Genomic DNA, 14,942 nt, shown 5'->3' with positions numbered 1-14,942 from the left:
TCAGTTTGGAGTGTTTTGTTATAATAACATAATTTACCTTTCACTTGGGAATATTAAATAATGTATTTATGATGCATGGGATGAATCTGTTCATGAAAATGTCTGTTGATATGCTCTTATATTATGTCTAGGATTAAGCAATAACTGGTTTTGGTCTGCAAACCATTAAAAACTGTTACAGTATCTTGTTTTCGAGAAAAAACATGAACAATTGATGCAGATTTAGTTTTATTAACAAATTTGGGTGGCATTTATGTTATAGTAATGATGTACAAAAAACAAGACGGTGATACTAAAAAAAGCCTAAAATGATCATGAAAATTGTTTAAGGGTCACGGAAGATAAATGCATCATGTTCTTGTTATCCTCAGCTCTGTTAGAATTTCCTCTGAGTGCAGTCCTTCAACGACGACTGGGAAGCCTAACAAGTTCAATTTTTTTTAAAGCATAATTGGATATTATATCGTTTTATACACATATTCGTTGTGTTTAATTGCACAGCACCTTTATCATCACGCGCTCTAGAAAATCTCGTACTAAACCGCTCGAGCGTACAACAGAAAAGAAGTACGCAGGAGGAAACCATAGTGGGCGGTGCTTCACCGTCTCTGGCCAATGGAAGAACGCTATCATTGCCCGGTCAAAAAGTGTTGACCAATCACAGCTTGTTTTATTCCACCGGACTCCTCTGGTACTATAAAGGTGGCCACGAGTTGCTACTGTAAGCGAGAGCCCATCTTGGAAAGCGGCTTTTCAGCGCCAATATTTTACAGTAAGCCGGTTATTTTGAATTTAATTCGAGTGGTTAGTTGTGTTGTGCTAGTTTATGTTTTACGAGAATACCTGTAAAACACCGTTTTAGAAAAAGCCTGTTTTGTGCGTTCGTCGTAGCTGAAAGAATGCAAACGCGATCGCTTAGCTAGTTTAGCATCGCATGCTGCCTTAGCTTTCTTTACGCGGCATGAATGAGTTCTTGTTTGTTTGTTTTGAGCCACATGCGTTTTATACGTTTCGAACACCCTTTTAAGCCTGATTTCGCTTTTTTTGGTTGGCTAAGACTGAAATTGAGCGTTTGCGTTGAATCCAATGGCGTAGCCATGCCGTTACTCTATTATTCTAGCATCAACGGTAGTATCTCGCATTGTGAAACTAAATTAAATCACTTCTGATCCCAAGGTAACCTAAAGCTACTAAAATGGCCGACGCAGAGCATCAGTTCATGGAGACCTCTGAGAACGGGAATGAGGAGAGTCTGGACGGAGCAGAACTCGCTGAGGAGGAGAACGGAGGACAGATCGACGCCAGCAAAGGCGAGGAAGATGCCGGGTGAGAAGATTGAGCACTTTATTACGTTTTCATGCTTCATGTAGACGTTTTGTTTTAAGGCGTCTCTGTTGGCGCCAATAGAGGGGGGTGGGGTGGGTTTCTGGTTCGGTTGTTGTGCTCATTGTTGGAAATGAGGTTGAATCTGTCGCTGGCGGGTGGCAGCAGATCTGCGCATTAACTGACCTTACAGCGGTGAAGTCGCTTTATTGAACCCAACAATGGAAACCCTTTTCACCCGCATCATTAACATTAGCCGATAGCCTGTTTATGGTTGCCAAGCTACTATAGTTGATTTGACACGAGCTCGTCCAATCAGATTTTAGAATCGGACCTGTAGCGCGTAATAGTCCCCGCCCACTTTTCAAATGGTTCAATAATATTTTTCCATAGGGATTTTGGAATAGTCTTACAGGCAATAAATCATACCAACCAGCTTTGAATTGTGAGTCATGTAAATAAAGTAAAATCTGACCATGTCTATTTGGCAGCTTTTAATGAGGGGAAGAACTCATTAACTCATTAAGAACAATTGAGTTAAACTTGATTTAATGAGGTTATTTTTGTTTATGTAGTCAATGTTGATTGCAAAATATTTGCTTGATTTTCAGTTTGGTGGGCGCATCTCTGCAGATTTATGGGTAGTGTAGTTATTCAAGGGAATTCTTTGACTGCTCGGTGAAATAAGTTGAAATGTGTGCTGATGGCTTTAATGAGTGCATCCCTGAATAGCAACCTTGTAGGTCTGTTTTTAACAGTTTATAAGATATTTATTCCATTATGGAGAAAGTGATTGGATTTGTCATTTTTATCTTTGTATTATGTTTTATGTTATTGTACAGCTCTTTGGGACTCTGTTTCAGGTGCTTTAAAAGTTTACTTAATTCAACTGTTACAGTCTTTTTGTCTGTGGTGTTGCTTTTAGTTAGTGGTTCAATACCGGCTCTCATCAACTTGTTATTCTTTTGTGCAGTAAAATGTTTGTTGGAGGACTCAGCTGGGACACCAGTAAGAACGACTTAAAGGACTACTTCTCAAAGTTCGGTGAAGTGACGGACTGCACCATAAAGATGGATTCAAACACCGGCCGGTCACGAGGGTTTGGCTTCATCTTGTTCAAAGATGCAGAAAGTGTGGACAAGGTACGTATGCTTTTGCTTCCCTTCAATCCAAACGCTTTCTTGGTGGCAGACGTTCACGTCTCTTTCTTTGAAAGGTGCTGGAGCAAAAGGAACACCGGCTAGACGGCCGACAGATCGATCCCAAGAGAGCCATGGCCATAAAGAAAGAGCCCGTCAGGAAGATCTTCGTCGGTGGCCTTAACCCTGAAACCACAGAAGAGAAGATTCGTGAATACTTCGAGGCCTTCGGAGAGGTGAGTTTTAAATCCATTGAGCATGAAAACATTTGTTTTTGTCTTCTGATTTGTGTTAATGCTGTAACGATTATGATGCTTGCAGATCGAAACTATTGAACTTCCAATGGATCCAAAAACGAGCAAAAGGAGGGGCTTTGTCTTTATCACGTTCAAGGATGACTCTACCGTCAAAAAGATCCTGGAGAAGAAATACCATAACGTTTGTGGAAGCAAGGTAACAAGCGGAAAGGAAGACCTTGTACGTGCTTTTCTGTTTTTGCAATAGATGCATAGTTACTGTGTGTTGTGTGTGTGTGCGTGTATAATGGGGGGGGGGGGGGGGGGGGGGGTAGTAATTGCAGCATCTCACAGTTCTGACCTTTCTTCAGAATTGCAATGTATGAATGCAGAATTAAGGAAAAGTCAGAATTGTGAACGAGATGCAGTTACCCATTACTTGTTTTGTGGTGGAAACACAATTATTGTTCCTTAATGAATTCACAATTCTCCATTTTCAATTTATGTTCTAAATGTAGAATTTTATTTCTCTTCAGGGATCGCAAAATTTCTAAATCCCTGGTAGCCCTTCGGGCAGGTACTCTTCAGATTACAGTAGCCCGGAAATGAATTTAACTAGCCCAAATAATATAGAAAATTGGATAAGTCTAATCGTCAATCAAAAATATTTTCAATACACATCAACAAATATAGAGGAAGGAATTTGATGTCACTTTACAAGGTATCTGCAGATTTATGACCCATTTTAAGAGCTGCACAAGTAAAATGAACCCAGTATGAGCGGGTTGGACGATATCTGTTAACATACAGTAAGCCATAAAATTCTTGATTTGCGGTTCAGATACAGGTTTTCACAAATCTTATACAACAGCATTTCAGCCTTGGACCATTGTTATGAAAAGGGGATAAATCAAGCATATATAAAGTAGTATATTAAATTAAAACTAATAAATTACTGTCTAATTGTTTAGATTTTAGAAGGCACATTAAATTTCTCATTTACAACTGTTTGCGCTGCTTAAAAACATGGATCGATATTTGCATTGATCTGACCATACAAGAGAGGCTTATTGGAAGTGCAAATTCAGGTGGTGCTTTAGGAGCAGCTTAATATGGCGGTTTCCAGTACACAATGCAGCACCGTCCGCGCTCATAAACGCTGCAATGACATCATTGCTTTAAAGTTTAATCCAGCCGTATCGCCATTCTTGTCTTTCCGCCCCCAACTGTAAGACTGCGTGAAATTTTAATTGACATTTCTTATACCATTTAATTCATTTAAAACTTATGGCCTTAAGTTTGAGTTTTGAATGACCTGCGGGAGCCCTGTATTTAAGGTAGCCCGACTGGAAAGCCCCGGGACGTCGGGCTAGCGATTTTGCGAGCCCTGATTTTTGTCCACTAAATTTAAAACGTTTAGATATACTCGCAATTTGGTCCATGTAATGCCCCAAAGGGCAATTACCATAACTTTTTTTTTTTTTTAGATTTGTGTAGAATTAAATGAGTTTTTTTAATACTGCTAAATTTTGGCCTTGCTCTCATCTGTTTGTCTCTGATTTGATTTCAGTGCGAGATCAAAATCGCCCAGCCCAAGGAAATTTACCAGCAGCAGCAGTATGGCACCCGCGGCGGCTTTGGAGGTCGTGGCAGGGGTCGCGGGGGTAAGCGGCGTGCTTTAGTTTATTACATGACTGTAAACCCCAGTCTCCGTCATTGACCTAATGGCATCCATTTCCTCAGCCCCAGGCCAGAACTGGAACCAGGGCTATAACAGCTACTATAACCAGGGCTATGGGAACCCAGGCTACGGTGGCCAGCAGGGCTATGGCGGTTACGGAGGCTATGGCAACTACGACTATTCCTCTGGCTACTATGGATATGGTGGTGGTGGTTATGACTACAGTAAGTCGACAGCTTCCAGATGCTCTTCTGATCATTCTGGTATCACTTCCATGTTCTCTTATTTACACACTTTATTTTCTCCAGACCAGGGCGGTGCAAGCTATGGGAAAACACCAAGACGTGGAGGCCACCAGAGTTATAAGCCGTACTGATCATGCAGAACAGGTAGTGCGTGACTATCAATGGATAAACGTGTTTGTTTCCTTATTCTTGCTTGCTTGGGGTTTAAGAAACTCTACTTAGAAATATTGATTTGACTGCACTGACACTATCAAATGAGGAAAGAACTTGAGTTGAGCTTGATGACACTTTTATTCAGAGCTGATTTCTGCAGATCTTATAGCCTTATAGCTTTAAATTATAGTTTTAAGTTCATAGTCTTGGCATTAAATGTGGCATACATTGCCAAAAGTGTTTTTTTTTTTTTTTTTTTTTTTTTTTTTTAGTACAAATATCTGAACATCCTTAAGATGCGTTTACTTGAGGTGCAAATTGAAGATATGATGTCTTGTTCTGAAACGGTTAAATTAGTTTATTCTTGAAACGAGGTAAAATCTTTTCAATGCGGTATGAAAGCTCATTTTCCCTTTAAGAAGTTCGTGTTTTTTTTTTTTTTTTTTTTTTTTTTTTTTTTTTTTTTTTTTGTAACATTTTGAATTTGTTTACAAATCCTTGTAAAAGGTTTAAATGATTGATGGAATATTTCGCTTTACTTTTAATCTGTTCAAAATGCATGCAGAACTCTGCTTTGCATTTGTCTCAACGTTTTCCAACCGCCGACTGACCATATCTGTTTCTCATCAGGACTAAAGTATTCCCAAAAACCAGGAGTCTGACCGTGACGATGACAGCAGTTCACACACCTGCGGGCTCTTTCCTTTTATGAGATCATGACCCATTTGTACAGGACTGATGAATAGGGGAAGCAGTGTCACACTTCCACACTTTTATTTTAATTTTATTTTCCTTTGTCCACATTTCCAGAGATGGAAGTGTTATTTTTACTGTACTTTTTGGTACCTTTTTTGAATAATGTATTGTATGGTTGTATTTTACATGTCTACTGGATTTGCCACATGAGGTTCGGGAGCTGCCAGAGCTTTTGAAATAAAACAATTTTGAGAATTTTTCTCAATGTTTCCAGATGCTTGTTCTGCTTCCTGTTGCGTAGCGTAGGAGGGCCGTTTCAAACACCGGAGTCCCGTGAATGTCAGCGTTTTGGGTAATGCATCGAATAGTGACTAGACACTTCCACTTTTGTTGCTTTGTTTTTAACTTTCTTTCTCTGTTATAATGCTTAAGTTGAATCTTTTGTCAATTAGGATATTTGCTAGCTACCAGCAGTGTTGCTCATTGAAGTCTCATTCCTATAGTGTTTTTGGTAGAAATAAATGATTTGTAAGTTTTTGGAAGTGTTCTCGTTTACTGGCTAACATTTAATGTTAATTTGTCAATCTTGATGGTTTAAATGGTGACTCTTGCTGTGACCAATTTTGAGTTATGGTGATTTTGCCAAAACGCCTTTGATTTCAAAACCCTGATAACTTTGCCTTAACTACTTTGTTAAACGACAGATGCTTACATTGTCTGAAGGTCTTAGTCCACAATTAAGTCCAAAAGTAAGCTTTATATATTCTGTGACTGAGAGACTGATTTATTAGCTGCTGCAAGGGAATAACTTGCAAAATACAGTATAACTGCAACAAATGTATGATTTTTAAAGTGGAATAATTGCAGTGCAAACAGGATTTCATACTGCTATAAGAATTCTGTAGGTGTTAATGTCTTAATTTGCCCTTCCACAATTTAAGGCCTTCTTAAATCTTCATGAAGTCCTGGTATGTTGCATGAACTGCAAAAGAATTACTATTTTTGTCTCTAGTTGAAATATAATACTTGAGATGGAAAATAAAGAGGAGCAGTCTTGTTTTCCAAGAAGTTTATGCTTGAGACAAAAGCAAGTCTGTCAATGGAGTATATAATCTTTTTGAATTAAGTAGATTTTTCTGACCCTATTGGCTGATGTTTGTTTCAATCAAATTTTATTTGGACCATTTTCTCAAAAAAACAAGACTTTAATTTTGTCATTTTTATTCTCAAACGAATCATTTGCTCTATTTGCACTGGAAAAACGACCTAATATAGCATATCACTATTTTAAAAGCGTAATGATGAAAAATATGCAACTTACTGTTTTTAGTGTACACTATGCAGTATTTAGTACGTAGTAAGAGTTAGTCAGAATCGTTTGAGCGAATCGATTCATTTGAGCAATCTCTTAATAGAGTTCCAAGAAGTCTACATTTTACGTGCTATTTATTCACGTTTTAAATGCTGCAAATGGCTGTTTTCGGTTAAATCAAATGTTGCGTTGTACACCATGCACATCACAGTTTTACTCCTGAACAAAGCTCGTGCCGGTGAAATGTGAATCAGTTCGCTCGAATCATCTAAAGAATCGGTTCAAATGAATCAGTTTGGCATTGGATTCAGTTGAGTTGCATGAAGAGAAATAACAATTACAAGAGCAGAAAGTTTATGGATGGAGACCAGAGGAGGTTTAGGATGTGTATGACTCAATTTCGCCAAAGAAAGGTGAGCTTAACGAACAGGTGAGGTAAAATAATGGGAAAATACAGTTCAGAACACGTGTTCAATACGCTGTCATAATGAAATAATTGCGATATACATTAAAGAGTCAATTAACTAGCATGGGACTGATTGATATACGTTTGTTTATTTGTGAAGTGAGAAATGTTAAATCATTTTAATTATATATTTATGTGGGAGAAATGTGTTAAACTTTTGAACTTTTTGTTATGTGTATTTTACCTTGGTTTACAGTAGAGGGCGCTACATAGCAATAAAAGAGCTGGCATATATTAAAGTGGTATATAAAATACATATTGTATTTAAATGAACAGTTTTAATTTTAGGGCTGTATTTTTTGTAATTTTTAATGCCCCGTTTTTTATTTTTAACTTTGAACAATGATGCAAATCTAGTTGTGTTGAAGTAATCATAATTTAAAATCTTTTAATTATTCAATACATTCAGAGAATGTCATTTAAGATAAGTTTGTTCTCATCCTTCTGGTTTCATTTGATCAGTCAGTTTGAGATGCTCATCCAAAACTAATATGCAGTCATTAAAACTAATTGCCAGGAAATCAACTTCTCAGAAAGACTCTAATTTAAATGAGTAAATGAATCTAATAGCAATCCTACTTTAAACATTCTTCACAATCCAAAACAGCATTAGTATGTGTTTGGGAAACTGGCTCAAACTGAAGCGTGTGGGTTTAGATTACTCACAGAGAGGGCTGTGTGTTGGATCCTCACTCCTTGTGTCATAACAAACTACCACATGCTATGATTTCAGAGTAATTTTAGGTTGAGGTGAGCTAGCTGTTAAGGATCTGCTCCATCATCCAGAAAGCTGGACGTTTAGGAGGGAGAATGAATCTGCCTTCGCTGTACCCTCGAGTATGGCATTTAACATTAAAATACTCTAAAGAGACCTTTAATGCACTTGACCTCATCACTGTACATTAAAGCCTCATTAAATGACCTGCCTTTGTCAGATTTCCAAGAAACAAATGAGCCATAAAAAGACACAGGGTTCTTGAAAAAAGCTTTTTTTGTTGTTTTATTGTTATTCCAGTTCTTTGATTCTGTTTACCAGGGATTAATCTAATATACAAATACCACACACATTTATAAAAATGACTTGAAATTGTTCTTGTGTTAAAGAGGAGTAAAGTGCATATCTCAGACACGTTCTTTTGATTTTTGTATGTTTTTAAATCTTTAAGAAATATCAATATATCATAGCCAATATTAAAACATCATCAAACAAATAGTGCAAGTAAGTTCCCACCAGTCGCCACAGAAGGGCTTCATATATATACACACACACATCTTTAAGCACCTTCATTGTACATGGCTATTGAAACATCTTTGCATTTTGCACACCAAGATAAAAACATCTTAAATGTCTTGTGTGAAGTGCTGAAACTTCAAATTTCAGATGATTATTTGGAGTACTTGTGTATTTTGTGGGTGTTTTAGAAGTTAAAATCTCGAAGGGGGTATTTTATGCTTTTTTTATTACCGTATTGTTTTGATTTCAGAGCGTTTGATGTCAAATATCGTACATTGACACATTCTCTCTTGAAAAACATAAACCGGAACATAAATGCGTTAGTGTCTTTATAAAACATCTTAGTAAAATATAGCCAAGGCTTATTTAAATATGCATAAATAGCATGAAAATATGTTTAGTTTCAGTTTAAACGCTGAATTACTCTAGCCATTCAGATGAGGAACAGTGGACGTTTTCATATTCCTGTACTCGACAAGCACCTCATATGGGAAAAAGACTGCTTTGCAAACAGATTGGATTTCAAGTTTGTTCTTTAACAACACATCTTTGGATGTTTTACAATAGAAACACTTACAATAATAAACCATTCCACTGTAGAACCTGAAAGCCATCTATACAAATGATTATTTTAAACAGCATTCGATTTAATCAAGGATCAATTTGAAATGCACAATATAAATAATTCTAAGAAAAAAATATCTTGCAGGATTTCAATTTTTGTCTAATTGCATGATTAGATTGATTCGACATCTTATTATGTGTAACACACGTGATATTTTAGCTGTAAAAAATTTGTAAGATTTGTAATCCTGAGTTTTTTTTATTTATTTTGTCTTTGTGGTTTCTGTGGCAATTTAAAAAAACTGAACCACTTTTGTATTTTGCATAGTGGATTACGATGTGTAAATTTGTAAATTTAGCTTCACTGAAAACTGTTTAATTAGAAAACCTGTCAGATAATATAATGCAAACATCAAAGCTTCTAGCTTATTCAGCAGGACTTTTTTTTTTCTTTCTCTATACCTGATTGTCAAATTTTTGCATTCGATTTTCACATACTCCATTGCACTGAACAGTCCATGAGCGCATCACCCTTGTTAGCAAACGCTGAAGCATCAAAAACAGCTTTAACAAATGCACATCCAAGATATTAACAAATCTAGTCATTTAAAAAGCATTTAAAATCCCTGTCATCCCATATGGAAGCTTACTTATGAAACAAACAAACAAAAAGAATGTAATTCTCATTTAATATTATAGAGTCTGAACCCGGTTCGTAAAGACTGTGTGGCGTCCGAAGCGAGCAGCTGTTTCAAGGAATTAACAAGTCACTTTGCGGCCTCGGGAATGGGTGGAGCTCGTTGCAGTGTCATGGCCCAGGGGTCAGAGGTCGCCGAATAGAAAGGCGGGTGTGGCAGAGCGTCCTCCGTCGCCACTGTGAAAGCAAACACGCCCCGCTTTCTGTTCACATCCTCTGAGATGAGCTTCCTGTCAGTCTCTCGGCTGTCACCGTCGATATCCTCCAGCGTTGTTCCTCCCGTAGGCTGCTGTTTCGCCAGCAAGGGGGCGCCACCGGCGGCGGGAATCCGCATGGTCCTGTCCGCTTGGAGGGCGTTGGGATCTGGAGGGAAGAGGAAGTTGGTGGACCTCCAGGCGGAGGGCTTTCGGCCCCGTCGCGGGCGCGAGACGCGGCAGCTCTGCCGTTTAATGTGCCGGTGAAGGTGGTCGGAGCGTGTGAAGCTCTTGTAGCAGTGCTCGCATTGGTACGGTCGCACGCCGGTGTGGATGCGCAAGTGGTTCTTCAGGTCGTAGTTGTGAACAAATTTAGAGTTGCAGTGCAGGCAGATGTACGGCCTCTCACCAGTGTGCTTGCGCATGTGAATCTTCAATTTGTCTTGCCTGAGAAAGAGAAAACAGCAATTAAAGGAACAGTTCACCCCAAAATTTTAATGTTTGCTCACCAATGGATGCTCTGCAGTGAATGGGTGCCGTCAGAATGAGAGTCCAAACAGCTGATAAAAACATCACAAGTAATCAACACCACTCCAGTCCATCAGTTAACATCTTGAGAAGACGAAAGCTGCATGTTTGTAAGAAACAAATCCATAATTAAGATGTTTTTAACTTCAAAGCCTCACTTCTGGCCAAAATGTGCTTCCATAATCCATAATAACTCTTCCTCCAGTGGAAAAAGTCCATCTCCTGTTGTCTATCACATCAAAAGACAGACTTGATCTGTGCAGATTTCTCTCCTGATTCAGACTTTCTCACTATAGGGAAAGCAATGTTATGGATTATGGACAGCAATAATGATTTGAAGTTAAAAACATCTTGATGTATTTGTTTCTTATGCAGCTTTTCGCTTCACAAGACGTTAATTGATGGACTGGAGTGGTGTGGATTACTGTGATCAGCTGTTTAGACTCTCATTCTGACGGCACCCATTCACTGCAGAGGATCCATTGGTGAGCAAGTGATATCTAAATTTATCCGCATCTGACGTTGAGACAAACTCATCTACGTCTTGGATGGCCTGATTGCAATTACATTTTCAGCAAATTTTCATTTTAGAGCGAACTATTTGTCTGAGTTTGGGTTTTGAGGTTATTCTGCATACCTGTAAAAATCCCTGCAAAACCTCAAGGCACACCATGCACGCAGAAAAGCGTACATGCATGCAGAAAAACACACAAGCAGGTGTACGCCTTCGTACTTGAAAAGCAGACAGCTGCAAGTTGCTCAACAGAAAAACCCAAAAAACACGAAAACCGGATTTAGTGTTCCTGTTATGTGGTATCCAGATGAGTTATCCAGAAGCCTTCGTTTGATCTATTTCTCAGTCTAGATCTCACTCATCGAAATTTCATTCCTCTACAGAGCGTTTGAGCCCAAAAGTGAAATGTAGGTCTTATATTAACATCACTATGCTTTGGCTTTTATTACAGTGTGGAAACCTCATGCGGCTCCGACCACAGTGATGCATAAAGTGTTTCACAGCAGGTTTGTCCTTATGATGCTGATCTAGTTTTCATGTGCTGTTTCATTGTTGTAATACTGAAGCTTAGCTCTTCAGCTTCAAAGAGGCTATTTATTCTAGTAGACAGTCAGTGTAATTTGTTTGAGGGGAAAAGTTTGCAGGCTTACATGACAGCAAGTCAGAATTCTTTCTTGTGTAAAACATTCTTTGCCTTCTTCAGTATGTCTGCTCCTTTTTTAGTGACTGTTCATTTTAAATGGTTATTCTTATACTCTTATACTCTACTTGAATTGATGTTAAAAACAGTCCTGAAATGTTAAAGGAATAGTTCGCCCCAAAATTTACATTCTGATGTGGCTTTGGAACCCATTGACTTCCATTGTACGGACAAAAACAGTTTTCAAAATATCTGCTTCTGTGTTCTACAGATAAAGGAAAGTCATAACGTTTTTGGAAGGAAAATTATGGAGTAAATTATGACAATATTTACATTTTGTTTTAATGCAAATCTCCTTTTCATCCCATCATTCCCATCAACTATCACTTTAAATAAAAGTTCAGATGTATTCATAATAGTAATTTAATACAAATATAAAGAAATAAAATCATAAATCATACAATTGAAAATATTAAATAATAAAAATAGTGAAATTAAGTGCTAAACGTGAATTTTAATAATTAGAAGTGTATATAAAGAAAGATATAAAATATAGCCACTATCACTATAATTAAAAGTGGCAAAAATAAATAGGAATTTAGTAGTAATTTTAATAAAATGTAAGAAAAATAACAATTAAATTGTAAATAATAAAATGAAATGGTAAATAATAATTTTAATACTTAGAAGTATATAAAAATATACAATATCAACTATCACTATAAGGAAAAGTTTTAATAGTTATTTAATAAGAATTTAAATGAAATGCAATTATAAATAATAAAACAAAATTGTAAATCAATTTAAATGTTAAGTACTTATTAATTTAATTGTTATAATAATAATACAATCATTGTATAATTTAATAATACTTTTAAAATTAATATACTAAAAATAATCAAATAAAACAAAAATTTTATTTAATAATTATTTTATGAAAAAAATACAAACTACTAAGTAGTAAAGTATACTTGACTAGTGTCACTGTGTGCTCTTTACCTAGGATCGAGGGCTTAAGTTTGTGTGACCTTAACCCGACTCACCTGGTGAAGCGGACCTCGCAGATGGTGCACATGTAGGGCTTCTCTCCGGTGTGTGTTCGCATGTGCCGTGGCAGCTTTCCCGCTCCTTGAATCACCTTGTTGCAGATGGGGCACTGCTGTGACGCCTTGGGCTTCATCTTCCTCTCCTCTTCCAGCTGCCACGGAGGAAACAGCGTCCCGAGATGCGAGGTGGAAAGAAAACTCAGGTAGGACCGCAGCTCCGCTCCTTCTTTGATCGGACCGAGGCTGGGGTCAGAGGTTATTCCCAACCCTGGACTCATGAAGTCTTTGAGGAAGTTTCTGTGCAGGATAGGGTTTGTGGGCTCATCCTTCAGCTCTTCTTTGATGACTTCTTTCTTGACCGCAAGGTCCAAAGGGCCGTTTTCTAGCGAAGCATTGGATAAAGGGTGGGAAGGGCGTTGGGGCTGCAGAATCTGAGGGTAGCCTGGGAATTCTGCTGCCCACATGGGAGGATAGAATCCTGGGAGAAGGTGCGAGAATCCGGTGCCTCTTTCCAGGCCTGGCACTTTCGGATAGAGTCCCTCTTGAAGTAAAGACTCTATCGAGAAGTCCTTCAGCGCCCGGCCCTCCAATCCCTCCGGCCCTCTGGGCTTCTGGGCTTCCGGAGTGTCCGATTGGCGTCTTTGGGATTCTTGGCCATCTGGGTTCGGTGCTCCTTGTTGGGAGCTACAAGGTGGGCTGACTGTCCTCCCATTCTCCCAAACTTTGAGTTTCTCTTGGTTATCAACCCCTTGTGTGGATTTCTCGCTATTGTTGTCCTCAAATTCTCCATCTTTGGAGTCGACCTCCTCCTCCATTTCCTCCTCGTCCTCTTCATCCTCGTCTTCCTCGTCATCCCCCTCAAACTCCTCTCCTTCCGGAGGTCCGTCTCCTCCTTGTTCTCCACCTCCTCCCGTGTCCATGATTTCCAGACACACGTTTATAATGCAGGGAATTTCCAGGAGCCTGGCGGCTCTCAGGATCTCCTTGACGTTGGATGCCGTGACCGTCAGCGTCGACGTGTACGCAAACTCCAGAATGGCCGTCAGCGATTCCGGCGCCACAAAGTCCAGCTCGTAGACAGCGTGCATGTTGGAGTCCTGGCTGGAGCCGGTGGCCACCGTGAAGAGTTTTTTGAAGTACTGGCTGCAGGCGGCCAGGACGGAGCGATGGGTGCGGTACTCCTGGTCCCGGACCACTAGGATGACGTCGCAAAGCAGGCCATCCCGCCGCTGCTCGTTAAGACTGCACAGGATGTCATTGCTGTGGTTCGGGAACGGGATTCCAATCAGGTCCTCGTCTGTGTGCGCCATCCTCTCCGAGGAATCTGTGTGCAGGTAAAAAAAAGTGAAATCGGTCAGAGCTGTCATGCATTAAAATAAGGCTGGGCAATAAATAGATATTTGTGACCCTAGACCACAAAACCAGTCATAAGGGTCAGTTTTTTTTATGCTATTATACATAATATGAAAGTTAAATAAATAAGTTTTCCATTGATGTATGGTCTGTTATGATAGGAAAATAGTTGACCGAGATACAACTATTTGAAAATCTGGAATCTGAGAGTAAAAAAAATCTAAATATTGATAAAATCGCCTTTAAAGTTGTCTAAATGAAGTTCTTAGCAATGCATATTACTAATCAAACATTACATTTTTATATATTTACGGTAGAAAATTTACAAAATATCTTCATGGAACATGATCTTTACTTAATATCCTAATGATTTTTGGCATAAAAGAAAAATCTATAATTTTTGCTCCTACAATGTATTGTTGGCTGTTGCTATAAATATACCCGAGCGACTTAAGCCTGGTTTTGTGCTCCAGGGTCACATTTATCGAAACATGGATGAAGTCGCGTTTGCTAAATGCTTAAGCATCTGTTAAATTAATAAATGTAATTGTAAATGAATATTGAAAAATAATTCTATAATATTAAGAATAGATTTATTAATAAAGTAATTTAAGTAAAATATTTAGCTTACATCTAGACGATCATCTAGCTCTTCACTACAAACCGGTAAAATAAAAGTTGCCTTTTAACTTGACAGAAATGTATTACTATTGTAAAATATATACTGAAAAAAATGAGTTTAAAACAATTCTCACTCAGAAATTGCTAGAGCATTTCACAAATACAACGAAACGGCTAGTAACACATTGAATTAAATGTGAAATTTTTAAAACTGAAATATTTTTGTAAAACATACTTCAATATTTTTTAATTATAACTTTGAAAAAATTTTTTTTACAGTGTGCTTCTCCAATTATTAAT

General features: G+C 38.2%; 2 protein-coding genes across 3 annotated transcripts in view; one reads left to right on the top strand and one right to left on the bottom strand.

Annotated features, from left to right (window-relative positions):
- Positions 1-470: 470 nt before the first annotated feature.
- On the top strand, positions 471-6,663 carry LOC306856349 (heterogeneous nuclear ribonucleoprotein D-like). Of its 2 annotated transcripts, none has more exons than XM_079395586.1 (9): positions 471-772; positions 1,177-1,326; positions 2,297-2,465; positions 2,540-2,698; positions 2,784-2,915; positions 4,269-4,362; positions 4,442-4,603; positions 4,688-4,768; positions 5,408-6,663. In XM_079395586.1, exons 2-8 carry the CDS (start codon positions 1,196-1,198, stop codon positions 4,753-4,755), a joined length of 915 nt encoding a protein of 304 aa, XP_079251712.1. In that variant the 5' UTR covers positions 471-772; positions 1,177-1,195; the 3' UTR covers positions 4,756-4,768; positions 5,408-6,663. The 2 variants fall into 2 exon arrangements, with proteins under 2 accessions (XP_079251712.1, XP_079251711.1); XM_079395585.1 differs by having other exon boundaries at positions 475-772; positions 2,784-2,939; positions 5,408-6,601.
- Positions 6,664-8,235: 1,572 nt separating this feature from the next.
- Positions 8,236-14,942, bottom strand: part of LOC306856345 (zinc finger and BTB domain-containing protein 7C-like) — a 28,706-nt gene continuing 21,999 nt past the window's right edge. The window contains exons 2-3 of the mRNA XM_079395578.1: positions 12,666-13,992; positions 8,236-10,387 (exon numbers count right to left, since the gene is read on the bottom strand). Of these exons, the coding sequence (XP_079251704.1) occupies positions 9,817-10,387; positions 12,666-13,978 (1,884 nt within the window). The 5' untranslated portion in view covers positions 13,979-13,992 and the 3' untranslated portion in view covers positions 8,236-9,816. The remainder of the gene's footprint in view (positions 10,388-12,665; positions 13,993-14,942) is intronic.

Source organism: Barbus barbus (assembly GCF_936440315.1).
Source record: "Barbus barbus genome assembly, chromosome: 36".
Taxonomy (NCBI): domain Eukaryota; kingdom Metazoa; phylum Chordata; class Actinopteri; order Cypriniformes; family Cyprinidae; genus Barbus; species Barbus barbus.
The sequence above is the reverse complement of the archived record's forward strand: the minus strand, read 5'-3'. Positions and strand labels throughout refer to the sequence as shown.

Bases quoted from the DNA above. Each gene is read 5' to 3' on its own strand.
- LOC306856349 (XM_079395585.1), top strand. From the start codon at position 1,196: ATGGCCGACGCAGAGCATCAGTTCATGGAGACCTCTGAGAACGGGAAT. The intron at 1,327-2,296 runs GTGAGAAGATTG...TCTTTTGTGCAG, and splicing joins AAAGGCGAGGAAGATGCCGG to TAAAATGTTTGTTGGAGGAC. The intron at 4,363-4,441 runs GTAAGCGGCGTG...CCATTTCCTCAG, and splicing joins TCGTGGCAGGGGTCGCGGGG to CCCCAGGCCAGAACTGGAAC.